The sequence below is a fragment of the Cheilinus undulatus genome, linkage group 9 (assembly GCF_018320785.1).
Source record: "Cheilinus undulatus linkage group 9, ASM1832078v1, whole genome shotgun sequence".
Classification (NCBI taxonomy): domain Eukaryota; kingdom Metazoa; phylum Chordata; class Actinopteri; order Labriformes; family Labridae; genus Cheilinus; species Cheilinus undulatus.
In genome coordinates, this window is record NC_054873.1 from 8,667,284 (window position 1) to 8,682,287 (window position 15,004).

Genomic DNA, 15,004 nt, shown 5'->3' on the forward strand with positions numbered 1-15,004 from the left:
GCTGTTACGCCGCCCTCGTGGGGGATTGTCTGAACGCCACGTACAGTTTGGCTCAACGCACCTTAAGCCACCGGTTGACAGTTTGATTCACTTTGATTGACAGGTCGAGCGTCCAATCAGCTCTCAACGCGACTGTTTTGCCAGGAAAGTTTACTTTTATCCACCCAATCAGAGCGGCGGAGGCGGGGCGTTGCCATGGTGAACACAATCTTTTTTTTTTCTGTAGGTTGTAGCCATATGAGGCTTGTAGTGTAGGTAGATGACAGCTATAAACAAGCGCCGCCAGGGCTCGTGCAGTTTGAGCGAAGCGAAACGGTGGTTGACAACAGCGGTTAAAGGGTGACAGAAAGAGCACAACAAAAGCTACACCGCACAGGTAAGTGCTATTTTTATACGTGTAGTAGCTTGTTTAAGAGAGTTTTACCTCGTCGGGGTAATGAATTAGCTAGCATCCTCACTAAACCATCCTCAGTGAACCATCTGTTTGGTAACGTAACCGCAAATAAAACCGTTAGCATGATTTTACCGAGAACTTAAACGTTCATAACTCTTTTCTTTGTGGTGTCGCTATACTAAGGAAAATTCACTCATATTAAAGTTCTTATTTCAGCTATCAACACGTGTTTTGATAAGTGCACAGTATGTGAGCAAGAGTTGCTTTTGAGATTAAGACTTGCATAACAACTTCTCTCATTATAGGTACATGAAGTTATGTTTGTTGCCGTTTAGCATGCTTAAAATAATTTTACCGTCGTTTTAAGTAAAAAAAGAAAAAAAAAGCACCTCTTCACACCATAACGGTCAGACATTAGACTGAAATATTTTAAGTACGAATTAAATGTCGTTATTCCTCCTTAAATGTGCATATTTCTGTCTTCAACCTTTAATGTATTTGCATTGTTGATTATTTAAATAGCTATGTTTTAGTTTGTTTTATTGTGGCTGTTATGTGTCTATATATTTAACATTTATCCTGGAGCCCCCTAACGTCCTTGATACACAGTACAAAAACTAAGAACATTTGTGTTTGGTCGATTATTTCCTTGATGTAACAATACTTCTTGGCAATAAATCTTGTGCCATTTGAAAGCCTGTTTATTTTCCTTTTAAATGGTGCCAGATTTGTAAGGAACATTCAATTGTGGGATGAGCAGCAGAGCTGTAGGTTGTGCCCTTGAAAAATGTGCTAAATCTGTGCCATACAGCTTATTCTGCCATTGACTCTTGTTTGGTGTTGTTTGGTGGACTGGATGATTAAGGTCTGAGGAAACAAGACATATTGGTAATTTAATATTTTATTCATTTAGCAAGCAGAAGCCCCTGTAGAATAACCATATACAGCCACAACAGCCTGGTACCTCCTCCTCATGCTGGTCACCAGCCTGGTCACTCACTGCTGTGGGATGGCATCCCGTTCTTCAACCAGCAAGTAAAAGAATCTGGACTCACTGCTGAGCTAAAAGATCCTCCAAACATCCAGGTTCTGGTGCATGTGCTGCCGACATCAGAGCAAACAGGCCTGACGGTGAAGGGCAGTCATGGCAGGCCTCCTTCCAGCCCTATGAGGCCAGAGGTTGGATGTATTCAGTCTGTTGTGGATTGTCTAGGGAGAGATTCATTTGCCTTAACTGCAAATCTGTAGAAGACAGCCTTCAGTTCCTAAGCGCTGACAGGGCGAGGAGACAGTTGTTTTGGGGTGTCGTCTTCTTGGGATGCACACTTTGCGGCATTCCACATTATATGGAGCGTAGCTTTTAGTTTGGAGATGATAGTAGGGCTCACTCCAAATAGTGCTGCAACTTGGTTTTGCAGAACACCAGCTTGAAGTTGTCCCATTGCCCTATCCAAATCAGTTAAACTTGGTAAGAAACATACACCTAATGACCCCTGTAGCAGGGCCCATGGCACCTACACAAACTAAACCATTATTATTTCTTTGTTGTAACAATGCTTCTTGGCAATTAGTCTTATACCCTTGGAATGCCTGTTTGTATCTCATTTAAATGTCACTTGTAAGAAACATGAATTTGTGGGATGAGCAGCCGAGCTGAGTATGTGCATTGTGCCCATGAAAAATTAACCAAATCTTCTCTGCCAATCAAAAGATCTTGAGATGCTGGGAAAAACTGCACAAGACTTGAGCAATATTCATGCAACAAATTTAACAATTAGATAACATTTTTCTCCTTTTGCCTTTCCAGCTAGATGGTGAGAGGTAAAGCTTTGGCCCACTGTGGGCTAGTTCTGCTGAGTTTGTGGCTGTGTATCCAGTCGGTGCCTATTAACGTGGACAAGACAAGTGAAAAGGCTCAAAAGGAGGACCTGGACCCACCTGAGAGCACTGTGAGTGTGACTGCGCAGGGATTTTAAATTTAGAGCGTAGTCTTTTAGGTTATGAAACAACAGTGTTTTTAAAAAATACCAGAATTTTACATTGCCATATGATACTAGTAAAAATGCATATGTATGTTTGGATGACACAGCAACAAAAATAAAAGTCTAAGGCAATTTGTATTTGGTGACCAAGATTTTTTTAAATGAACAAGATTGCAAAAATATATTGACAGCATTTCAGTTCCAAAACCTTTTCACTGCAATTGATGCAGTTCTCTCTCTCTCTCTCTTTCTTCACTTGTTGCAACTTTTTCTTAAAAGTATAAGTAAAGACCTTAAGCTTTAGTCCTTTTTGAAACCCTTGATGTTTACAGTAACAGAGATTGTTGTGTTTAAACAGTTGGTGTCTTAAAGTCTGTGGCAACTACAGTTGCTTTTGGGTTGAAGATTGTGAGGGAAATTAATATCTGTGCATTTAAGCGTGCAGAGTAATATCAGGGAAAATTAAGTGCCAGTATTTATCAGCAAGACTGAAAAAAAGTTTAGCGCTATTATCTTGAGAGACAATAGAAATGTACCAGTGATTTGTACTAGTTTGTCATGCTTTAACACACAATGATAAGCAGTTGTGTTGTTTAGGACACTGGGCTACACTACGACCGCTACCTCAGAGAAGTCATCGAGTTCCTAGAGAAAGACCCCCACTTTAAAGAGAAACTCAAAAATGCCAACATGGAGGACATCAAGGTACTCACTAAGCATGCCATTAATTTGTAATCTCAATGTTTGCTCTGACATTTTGTTTTGACCCCTGTTGTGTTTATTTTCTGCTTGCAGAGTGGGAAACTCTCCAAAGAGTTGAACTTTGTCCATCACAATTTTCGGACCAAGCTGGACGAGCTGAAGAGGGAGGAGATGAACAGGCTGCGGATGCTCATCAAAGCCAAGCATGATATCCAGGGGGGGAATGGTACGTACCCTGCAGACTGTGGTGACGTGTCTCTTACAACTTTTGCTTCTTCTTGGAATTGCAGAAGAAATTTCGTAACACAGGACAGCAGTTGGGTCATCACCAAATATAGGAAATGACTGTTAGATGCGGGAAAATGATTTAATACAACAGCAACAAAGGTGAATACTGACTCAAACTGACCAGCTTGGGCTGCTGAATGAACGGATGTCTTATATAACATTAAATATCAGTGTAAATGCAGGTATGCGTACCTACCACATCTCTGTGGATGTACTTACCAGGTCTTAACCACTGGAAAGGCACCCTACAGGGCCCTTTATCACTTGTTGGCTACTCAAAGGGCACCCCTAGAATAACCAAATCCATTTTGCAAACTTCTAATCTGAATCGATTGTCAGGTCTGAAAACACACTGTACCAATCAGTAGAAGGGTAGAGGGTAGCAATGGCTGCTGCAGATGCAGTATTTGACTGATAGCTGTTCAGCTGGTGTAGCTATAGTAAAACCGAAAGCTTTTCATGGCGAAAAGATATTTTGCTCTTCTCCTGACCTGTGTCAGCATGAGTTTGTGATAGTTATGGCTGGGGTTTAGTTATACTCTACAATCGCTGCTGCCAGTGTAGCGTTTAGCTTGGATGTGGTGGCAGTTTTATCAGAACTGGACCACATTTCTTAAATAAATAAAGAGCAAAGCTCATTGAAAGATTCTCTTGTTGGAGAAGATGTTTTCACTCTTCTGCTGATCTGCCTCAGCATGAGTTTTATCCACTAACAAGCTCAATCATTCATAAACTACAGCAGCAGCAGCAGCCTGCTCTGCCAAGGTAACTACTGGAGCTGCAGGTGTCTACTACCTCATTTTATCCTTTAGCTCTGATTGGCCCACAATGAATGTGATGAGCTGAACATGTGTCCAATCAGCTTCCAAGGATCTTTTTGAAATGTCCTGCCCTGGTGTGTCAGGTTAACCCCAGAAGGCACTTTTCCACATTTTGTACTCTGTAAGGGCAACTTAAAGGGAATTTGTGCACTGGAAGGAAACCCTGCAGGGGACTTTATCATGTTTTATCTACCTGTTTGGAACCCAAGACTGTACTATAGATGTTTTTTTTTTTCAATGAATATCAGGTCACCAAGGGGACACTCTTCCCCTTGCTCCACCCACCAGTGAAACACACCAGAAACACTGCTTTAAAGAAAATGTTCAGTCAAATGAAGTTAAAACTAGCAGCTGACGATTATATTTTAGGGCTGATATGGGTACAGATTATAAGTTGCATTATAAATCGCAGGACTGGCACGCTCACACTTGCATCTACAGCCACTTCAGAGTCACGAATTGACCTAACGACAAAGTCTTTGGTCTGTTGGAGGATGCTGGAGTACCTGGAGAGAACTCATGTAAACTCTGCACAGACCGGGATCTGAACCAGGAACTCCTGCGATGCAGCCCTCCAAACTACAACATTTTTTATTAAATACATCTGACTGGTTAAAAAAAATGTTAAAGAAAAGGGTAAAAAACTGGGTCACGATTTCTCGTTGAGGAAGAGGTGGTGGGTCCCGAGGATCAAATACTAGAGAAAATTAATTACTAGCTTGACAGTTATTATAGCTCAACACTATGACAAGCACTGTAGAAGCAAAGCAGTGGAAAACAGTAAGTAGTCATCAAATAACCTTATCAGAGATAAAATAAAATATGTTGATTAGTTTGGATGTTATGCTTTACTAGTCAAGGTTAACCTTGCATCTTTATGGTGCAATCAAACAATATAACAAAACATTTGTTACAAACTAACAAGTTTAACGTTCGGTTTAAGACAGAATTTTAACATAGCTAGTGGAACAGGCCACTGGATTCTAGCTGAACATTTTAGAATTATTGTTTAATTTCTCGTTATCCCTATTCTTGTAGGATGGAAAGTGGACCACCAGGCCCTGCTGAAGCAGTTTGAGCACCTCAACCACATGAACCCAAACACGTTTGAGGTGGAGGACTTGGATCGCCTCATTAAATCGGTAAAAGCAACACCTACACACTAAATATTCTTGCTGCAGAGCTGACATTTTGTATCAAGAAACTCACATAAAAGTTAAGAAGGTGACGTTACAAGTCCAGGGTAATTTTAGGAATCACACAACATAGTATCAGAGTGTGTGAGAGCAGACTTTTTCTGGCTTCGAGAGGGACAAATGGTAAGCACTGTCAGTATAAACAGACGGCTTGTTTCAGAACTGTTGAAGCTTCAGGACATATTGACTTTTCAAGAAGCGCAAGCAGCAGAAAATTTGTTCAGCTGTTCAACTCTCACATATACACACAACACAAATACAGTCAGCTGTGTCAGTACGATGGGGTTATCTGTGTGATATGTATCTGTGTTTTCCTTATTGACTTATATTCTGTTGACATTTGAGGTTACTGCAGGGCTGCTGCTTGTATAAAACTACAGCACGGTCATTCTTATAATCACAGTAAACATGCTGCTTCACATTATTGCTGTAATTTAGGAGGATTAGGCTGTGCAGACTTACAGGTGTTAAATAGTGAGCTTTCTCAGGGTTATTCTATTTTCACTCAACTCTCCTTGCCCACCACTTAGCTTTATTAACCTGTGCAGAATTTCTTTGATAATGTTGTAGCAGCTTGGAGGCCTTGGTGGCTTTCGGCCAAGGAGGTCTGGTGCATCAGAGATAAGTTTGAGGGAACAACAAGGCTTCCTGTGAACTAAGGAAATGCAAAGGGGAAGTAAGCTCTTGGTTCACATGGCTGTTTGGTTTACAATAGTCAAATGCATGCAAATCCTCACTAGTCTTTATGTTGGTGTTTGTGTTGTAGGGTGGGAGGTGCAGGGCAAGTCATTCAACAATACATGACACCCATGAAGGCCCAAGATAATAGAAGAATCAAGATACAGGGATTCTGCTACAATTAGTGTATTAGAAGATGCAGGGTTTGTATAGGTGCGTTTATGGAGATAAAAGTGAAGAGAAAAAAACCAAGAACATTTAATGCAGTGGAATGGGCCGCAAGGCGGCGCAGGGTTTAGCGCTGTTGCCTCACAGCAAGAAGATCGGTCCGGGTCAGGGCCTTTCTGTGTGGAGTTTGCATGTGCTCCTTGTACGTGTGTGGTTTCTCTCCAGGTACTCCAGCTGTTCACACTGACTTATTAAACCCATCCATCTCCATAAATTAGAAAGAGATAATTTAGTAGTTAAATGTGCAATAGTTATTTTTAAAAAATTGATTAGTTAGTGAGTATTTTAACAGCGACCCAATTTTTATGATTTTATTTCTATTTAACACCACAGTTAGACATATGACAGTAAAGATAGGGCTGTTTAGATTAGTTGCATTAGTCAAATTTAACTACAATCTGCAATTACTATTTTTTTTTTTAATCACAATTATTCGCATGCTATAATTCCCCTTTCAACAAACCTTGGTCAAGCCACTATAGCACCTCCCTGCAGCCACAATAATGTAAAATAAGTCCACCACTGCTTGTTAATCTTGTATTCACTCACAGACAGCTTAGTGGACAAGTCAGAAGTCATCTGCACCTCGTGATATCAAACAGTTCTTCTTATCTTTTTTACAGTTCACTTACTTCTTTTTCAATCAACAAAAGTTCCTTTTTCCTTGGTTAAGTTCAAGTTAAAGTGTGAAATGTATGTCTAAAAACAGCTCTGTATCCAAGTGTAAGTCAGTTACCTGCTATCTAAGACTGTAGAAAAACTCAAAATTACAGTTTTAAATGCAAAATAGTGGAATTTTAGACCACCGTACAAAGGGTGTGATTAATCATGATTAACTACAGAAAACCTGAGATTATTCACAATTAAAATTTGTAATCTTTTGACAGCCTCAAATAAAGATGTTTTTCGAACCTTTATTAATTCTCGCAAGAACATTGAGGTTCCCTCATTTTCCATGGCTTCAAGATTACAAGCATGTTAAAACAGTAAAATATAACAGTACAATGAAACAGTTATAAAGAACAAACACATAATCAGTCACAAACATAGAGTAATGAAAATCAAGTGAAACAGCTGCAAGTTGACAGTGGCTGGAAATCAACGTCCTAAATGCAACAAGGGAGGGAAGAACTTTCACATTTACTGAGTGTGTTAGTACCAGTGTAGACTTATAGAATTTAAGTGGTTTTTCTAGGAATAACTTAGGAATAACAGCCATTTTGTTCAGAGTACCTCCATTATCATGAGATCAAAAGTATTTGATCAAACTAACATAATTAGAATTATAACATGAAATATACATTTTGGAAATATATTTAAATAATGATAATAATTTAATTAAAAATGTAATTGTCTGTGGGCCTATCTGCCTTTAGTTTTGTCTTCAGTAACTGGGAGCCTGCTCTGTTGGGTCGAGTTCAGGTGTCTTACTCCATCGCTGAGCAATCTTCAATTTCTTTGCCTTTAAATGTCATGGGTTGCTTTGGCAACATGTTGAGGATCATTTTCCATCTGCATTGTAAAGCAGGCTGAAAGTGAGCAGAGAGCATAGCCCTTCATAGCTCTTCAGAATTTAACTTGGTACTTCTGCCAACAGTCACGTCATAATAAACAGCAGAGTGCGCCCGCTGTATCAGCAGCCATTCATGATTATGCCATTACCATACCATGGTTAACATACCATAACGTGCTCGATTGTTGACTTTGTCTGTGATATGCTGACAATCTACAGAGTCTTCTTGACTTGTCTAGATGTGGTGAGGGGTTTTTCTTCACCATGCAAGGATTCTGCAACTTAAGCTCTCTAATCTGGTTGTCCAGAGTTTTTGATATTGTTAGTTCTGTCTTTTTAAAATAGACTGATTGTTGATTTGGTCACTCACAACATTTTTGCTGTTCATCTAATAGATTTATATTATAGTTTTTAAGCCAAATTATGGTCACTTTCATTTGCATTGATGCTTCCTTGGACTTCATGTCAACTCAACACTTTAAAATCCTCTCCAGACCTTTTATTTGCTTCCTTGTGTTGTAGTAAGGAGGAAATAGACATGAAGTTATGGCTGATAGCAGGTCAGTTTCATGTTTTTTGTCACTTAGGTTTTGTTTTTTCTCTCAGATATTTCTTTAATGTAAAGCGCAATACTTTTCCCAAAATATACTTAAGCAAAGGTCAAATTAACACAAGTAAAAATAAAAGTTACTAAATCAGAGCAACTTGAGTAGACCTAACATGTTACTCTACACCACTGATATTTAGTGTATCAGCTTGAAGTGAAATATTAAAGTTGAACTATTTGACTTGAACACTAAGGACCATGTTTGATGAATCCTGCCTCAGACATTTTTCATTTTCAATTTCACTAAAGTGAGCATACAAGCAGCAGCTTTCTCATCTGTTTTTTCTTTATTTCATATGCAGGCGACCAAAGACCTAGAGAGCTACGACAAGGACCGACATGACGAGTTCAAGAGGTACGAGATGATGAAGGAGCACGAGAGGAGGGAACGTCTGAAGAACATGAACGAGGAGGAACGAAAGAAGGAGGAGCAGCACTACGAGGAGTTGAGGAAGAAACACGCCGATCATCCTAAAGTTCACCACCCTGTAAGACTCGTGCTGCAGTAATGTTAGAGGAATTTTTACTTATTATGGCAGTTGGGAACGATCATTTTGGAATGACTTTTGTTTTGTTTTTTACAATGAAAAGTAGAATACAATGAAGAAAGACCTGATATCTTCCATTTAGTTTGTATGTTTGCTTGCAGGGCAGTGAGTCCCAGCTGAAGGAGGTGTGGCAGGAGACCGATGGTATGGACCCAGAAGACTTTGATCCTAAGACCTTCTTCAAAATGCACGGTAGATAACAAGAGTTAAACATCTTTTAAGAGCCACTGCCATATCCTTCAGTCTGGAGTAAAAAAAGCCCCTCCTCGTTTGATTTGTGTTGCAGACAGTAATGGAGACGGCTTCTTGGATGAGAGAGAGCTTGAAGCTCTCTTTACTAAAGAGGTATCTGATGATGCATTCATATATGACAGCCTTTGTTCTGTATGTTTTAGGATAATATATCACATAACTGGTAACTACTTAAAAAAATAAAACCGTTATCTTTATGTTATCAAGCTGGAGAAGGTGTACAACCCTGAAAACGAAGAAGACGACATGGTTGAGATGGAAGAAGAGAGGCTGCGAATGAGAGAGCATGTGATGAACGAGGTGAGCAATAACAGTACACACATGAAGTTAGATAGACATTATCAGAGATGATATTTTAAAGAGTTCTTTAGCAGAAAAGAGAAATTGCAGCAATGTATTGGCCCTGACGTTCATTAAAGCACCTGGATGTGTTGATGCTCAGGTGGACAGCAATAAAGACAGACTGGTGTCATTGGATGAGTTCATAGAGGCTACAAAAAAGGAGGACTTCCAAGAAAAAGAAGAATGGGAGGTAAGAGCTTTATTTGATGAAGAGTCACCGTAAGAAGATGGTGTTTTCAAAGCTGAGTCAAAATGTGATTTTCCCTCCTCTTTATAGTGTGTTTTGCCAATATTTAACACATTTTGAGACTCTTCTTGGTTGATGAAACGGTGCAATTAAAGGCCTAAAAATGCAAACAAAGTGAAAGCCATACTGACGATTGATGTTAAAAAATTTGTAAATCAACCACATGACAGAATGAGAATAGTAGTTACATTTAATCATTCATTCATTCAGTTCATCTTGTTATTGGTTAAATTTTTTTCTTGGCTGGCTCTACAGACGTTAGATCAGAACCCTTTGTACACTGAGGAGGAGCTGAAAGAGTTTGAGAAGCATTTGGCCAACGAGAAGGATGCCATCAACAAGAAGACAGCCGAGCTGCTGAGACAGAGGGAGGAGCTGGAGAGGAAACAGGAGGAACTTAATGCTCAGAAGGAGGGTCTACAGCAGGTATATTTAAAAAAAGACAGTCTGCAGGTGTCTAATGCCCTATTTGTACGGGATAAGTCTGACTGCTGGTAATTTGTGAATTACCCCCTGGCGTCAGTGTTTGTTGTGGTGCATTTGCATGGGATAAGCGAAGTCTGTAATGTACAAATATTTACAGGCATTTCTGACAGAAAACACAAGGGTGCTGCAGAAAATGCACCATTTATTTTAATGTACAAAAATCATACTAAAAAAAATGCAATGTCATGCACATCACGTTCTGCAGGTGATGTTTTCTTCATGCGTCCTATGCAGACTGTTAACCTCATGTTAAATATGAACCTGTCCTGTTACTTTTAACAGTTTATATGCAGTTTATGCTTTGAATATTATTTTGCGCTCTATTCTTTTGGATCATTACGAATCCACAACAATCTTCTTTTCAGATCAGCTGTTGCAGCCTAATGATGAGTGACACATTTCAAATCGTAAATTGTGTTTTGCATGTAATGTAAAATAAAGCCATTTTTTAAAAATATGCTGAAATTATATAAAAGCAAAGCACTATTTATAACCCATAGTATGTGTCAAAACTTTGCAAACAATTTCCTGTGAAGCCACTTATTTTTTCGATCTGTAATATGAAATAGGGCATAAATTGGACAGTGGATGCAGATCAATCCCTAAAGCAGCTTTTTCCAAACTTAAATATACCGCAGCCCAGTTTGAATCCAAAATATTCAAACCCTCCTGCAACTATAGGAGTCAAAGTATTCACCTCCATATTTTTACTTCAGAAACAGATGATTTCAGTGTGGGTGCAAAGTTTTCAGAGACAATAACCGTGGTAGGAAAGTGTTTCCTGAGCCACAACACAACAAGTCACCTGCATTTTTTTGTTTTGATCAGGCATCTGCAAAGTCATTGTATTTTGTTTTCTAATATTCATCTCTTTAATTCATCCTAGTAACATTAATGTCTCCAAAGGAAATAATAAATTCTTATAATGGGTAATTAAGGGTGGAGTGGAGTGTCACCAGTTAATTCAACTCCAGTTAAACCATGACAACAGTTCTGTACATCAAACAAAGTGAAAGATATGAAAGTGACATCCAAGTTAAATCTCCTTGCTTTTTTTTATCATATAAGAGCAAATGCCAACTTTTTTCTAAGACCTTCATCAATGAAAAATATTAAATTTGATGCCAATCTTTGACAGAAACCCATCACATTTTTTCTGTGTGGGTCATGGAGCAACTCAGCTTTTCTTAGGTACAAGCTACAGGGGGCCTAGAGGGAAAAAAAGGTTGGGAAACACTGGGTGAGGAGATAAAAATGTGTGACATTGACACTCAACAGACAGTTGTGCATAGATTTATTCCTGCAAAATTATTGTATTAAAAACTAGGCAGAGGTTTTCCTATTTTGTTTTACTGTATGTAACATTTTCCTCTCCTTATTTCCTCAGGCAGTAGAAGAGATGGAACGGATAAAAGCCCAAAAATCAGAAGGCAAACGTAAGTATTCCATTCATAATTCTGGAAACATAAAGAGATTAGATGTACAGAATGAAGCAGGCACACCTGTGATATTGAACTGCCATCAGCGTTGTTGTGATTATCTTTGGCATTTGACCTACAGCCAAGATAGCAGCAGTTCTAATATTTAGCACAACACCACTCCCTCCTATCGTTTTACTTAACATCAACATTACTTTTGGCTCCACCAACGAAACTAGTTCCACAACTTAACTGAAACTTGACTGTTGGCAAGTAACGCCAACATTCTACTGAACTCGTGGTACTCTGTTTGTTTCCATGGTACAACAGACTGGTTACTTCCTGTTATGGTTAGGGTTATTTTTCTTTGTTCTACTATTTGCTCCTTGTACAGTATAACCGGTGTATAAAAACAATATTAATTACTGAATGTGATAATGTCACTGCTGTAATTATCTTGGACACTTGGCCTGTGGCATTGTGCTAACAACTTAATCACAAAAGTGACAACAATCAGATAATCAGAACATTACCCCATCTCGTTTAAAGTAGCACTAATAATACGTCTCTACATACAGTGCCTATATAAAGTAATTCAACAGAGATCTAGCAAATTGGTGCCAGTTGTGTCTTAATTAATGAAATGGGGGTCACCTGAATGCAGTGGATGTGTCTGAAGTGATTGTAGTATAAAGACACCTGTGTCTGGAAGGTCCAGTCTATGGTCAATTAGTATTCCTGGCTACCATTACACCAGAAAGACAAAAGAACATTCCAAGCAACTCTGAGAAAAGGTTATGATAAGTATAAGTCTGGGGATGAAGACAAAAAAAAATCTCCAAGGCGCTGAACATCTCTCAGAGTTCAGTCATTCAGTCAGTCCATCATGAAGAAATGGTAGGAATATGGCACATGTGTAAATCTGCCTAGATCAGGCCGTCTTCACAAAAAGAGTGACTGTGCAAGAAGGAGACTAGTGAAAGAGGCCACCAACACACCTATGACTACTCTGAAGGAGCTACAAGCTTCAGCAGCTGGGATGGGAGACTGGGCATACAATAACTGTTGCCTGGGTTCTTTACCAGGCAAAAGAAAACTCAGATTAAATCTGGACTAGAGTTTGCCAAAAGGCATGTGGGAGACTCCATGGTCAAGTGGAAGAAAGGTCTTTGGTCTGATGAGACCACAATGGTGCTTTTTGGCCATTTTTACATTACATATTTTTATTTAAGTGATATTACTTTGTAGAAGTCTCTTTTCACTTTTTATTTCTAATTTCTTTGTTTAAAAATATATTGACCATGATTGATTTATGAAATCAATTAAAGGGTAAATGGACTTGAACTTGCATAGTGCTTTTCTAGTCTTCTGACCACTCAAATGCATCCACCGCTTACACACCACTGACAAAGCAGTCTGAGCAAACTGGGATTCAGTGTTCTGTGTTGTGACTGCAGGAGCTGGGGTTTGAACCCACAACCTTTTGGTGGCTAGACAACTGATTTTACCAACTGAGCCACAGTCACTTCAAAAACATCTAATGGGGTGAATACTTTTTACAGGCACTGTATATACATTTAAAGCTATAGTATCTTAATACATCTGTGCTTCAATTAAATAACCTTACCATTAGAAATGGTAAAGTGGAAATAAAAATACAAACTGTACAGGTATAAATTGTGCTTTTAGCTGATATGATTGAAAAGATAGCTGTCACACAGTGAGTTGGGGATGATGACAGTCTGATATTACATAACCTGATGTGACTGTCTGTTGCAGAGGGTGGAGCTCCTGCTGCTGAAGGTGAACGTTCCCCTGTTGTTCCAGGAAACAGCAAACCTGTGCAGGATGTCCCGGTGCCAGGCCACTCTTAGCAGGGTTCATTCATACTGTGTGCTGTGTGAATGTATGTGGGTTTGCCTTGTAGTGATTTCAAACTAATTTTTACTCATTTTTATAACACCACTAAACATAAATATCCATTAATATCATAAGAAGTGATTTCAGGCGTCAGATTCAATGCTAGCCATTACATTTAATTTGGCTGCAGAAATCAGACCTGAAATGTGGAGCAAGTCCAGTTTTTCTTGTGGACAATCAGCCCTTTTGTTTTTAGTCAGTTTGATCTTTTATCCCACCAGGGATTTTGCTATGAATAAGCCGTACTCTGTAGTGAAATGTCAAAGGCTTTTGGCCTGGAAATTGATTATTTTTTTTGGTAGACACACTGCAGTTCACTGCCACTGCCTCTTAGAGGAAACACTTTTAACTTATTTATTTTGACTTTTAAAGAAAGCTGGAATTCAGTTGAAATGGAGAACATACCTGTAGTGTTTATGTAGTGCTGCTGCTTAATGAGTGCAATGATCCAATGTACATTTCAGACTTATCTCTTTAAATGTATTAATATGTGAAACGTAACACAGCAAACTTTGGGGGTCTATAATGTAATTTAAAAACTTGAGTTGAACCATGTTTGTTTTCACATTTATTTATTTCAAGCATAAAGCCCAGTTCAGACCAAAGATTTGTGACAAGATGAGTTATAACTCGCAACTTCTTGCAACCGTCCGCTCTGCAACCTTCTGAAAACCTACCAGGTCACACCCCTGCAGCTGGGACAGATGATGCATCGGTTCAATAGAAATGACTCAAAGTCACTCAACTTTAAGTGACATATTTCTTAAGCTACCTTGTAATAAAGCTGTCTCTACAAGACAGACAGTTCTGTACATGCAGTCATTGCTAGTGCAGTCTTAGGGATGGAGATCGAATACCAAATATGCAAAACATGGTTCTGTATTTTCAAAAACTGAAAAATCAAGTGTTTTAGCTTAATGTTACTGCTATTAGGTCTCTCAGAGTTTGTGACGCAAGGTCATTTTATCATGTCACTGGTGCAAAAATATACAGTGCTTAACAAATTTATTAGACCACCTGTTATATTGGTCTCAAAGACCATCCAGCATCATGAAATGCTTTAATGCAGACTCTTTCATTTTCAGTGAGCTCTCCACGTTTTACCATTTTGAACAGGAATGAGGGATTTCAAACTGAATTCACCCAAATTTGAGCCGGCTCACTGGGCTTCTCTGAGAAGTCAGAAATGAATCAAGCATAACATTCAACCACTAAAACTCATTTTTCTGTTCAGGACTGCAAGTAAATAACTATAATTTGACATATTAATCAAGAAATAATAATGTGCTTTACTGTTTTTTTTCAGTTTTTTTGTAAATCAGTAAATTTGAAAATTCATGGATAACAATAATAATTCTATTTTAGCATTAAAAATATCATTT

At 38.7% G+C, this 15,004-nt stretch overlaps 1 protein-coding gene across 1 annotated transcript; it reads left to right on the top strand.

The window, feature by feature from the left end:
- The first annotated feature begins 242 nt into the window (after nt 1-242).
- LOC121514614 (nucleobindin-2-like) lies at nt 243-14,723 on the top strand. The gene is made up of 13 exons (XM_041794801.1): nt 243-376; nt 2,202-2,343; nt 2,974-3,081; nt 3,172-3,304; nt 5,226-5,329; nt 8,712-8,897; nt 9,059-9,149; nt 9,244-9,302; nt 9,417-9,509; nt 9,652-9,741; nt 10,054-10,224; nt 11,672-11,720; nt 13,482-14,723. Exons 2-13 carry the CDS (start codon nt 2,206-2,208, stop codon nt 13,574-13,576), a joined length of 1,317 nt encoding a protein of 438 aa, XP_041650735.1. The 5' UTR covers nt 243-376; nt 2,202-2,205; the 3' UTR covers nt 13,577-14,723.
- Nucleotides 14,724-15,004: the final 281 nt, after the last annotated feature.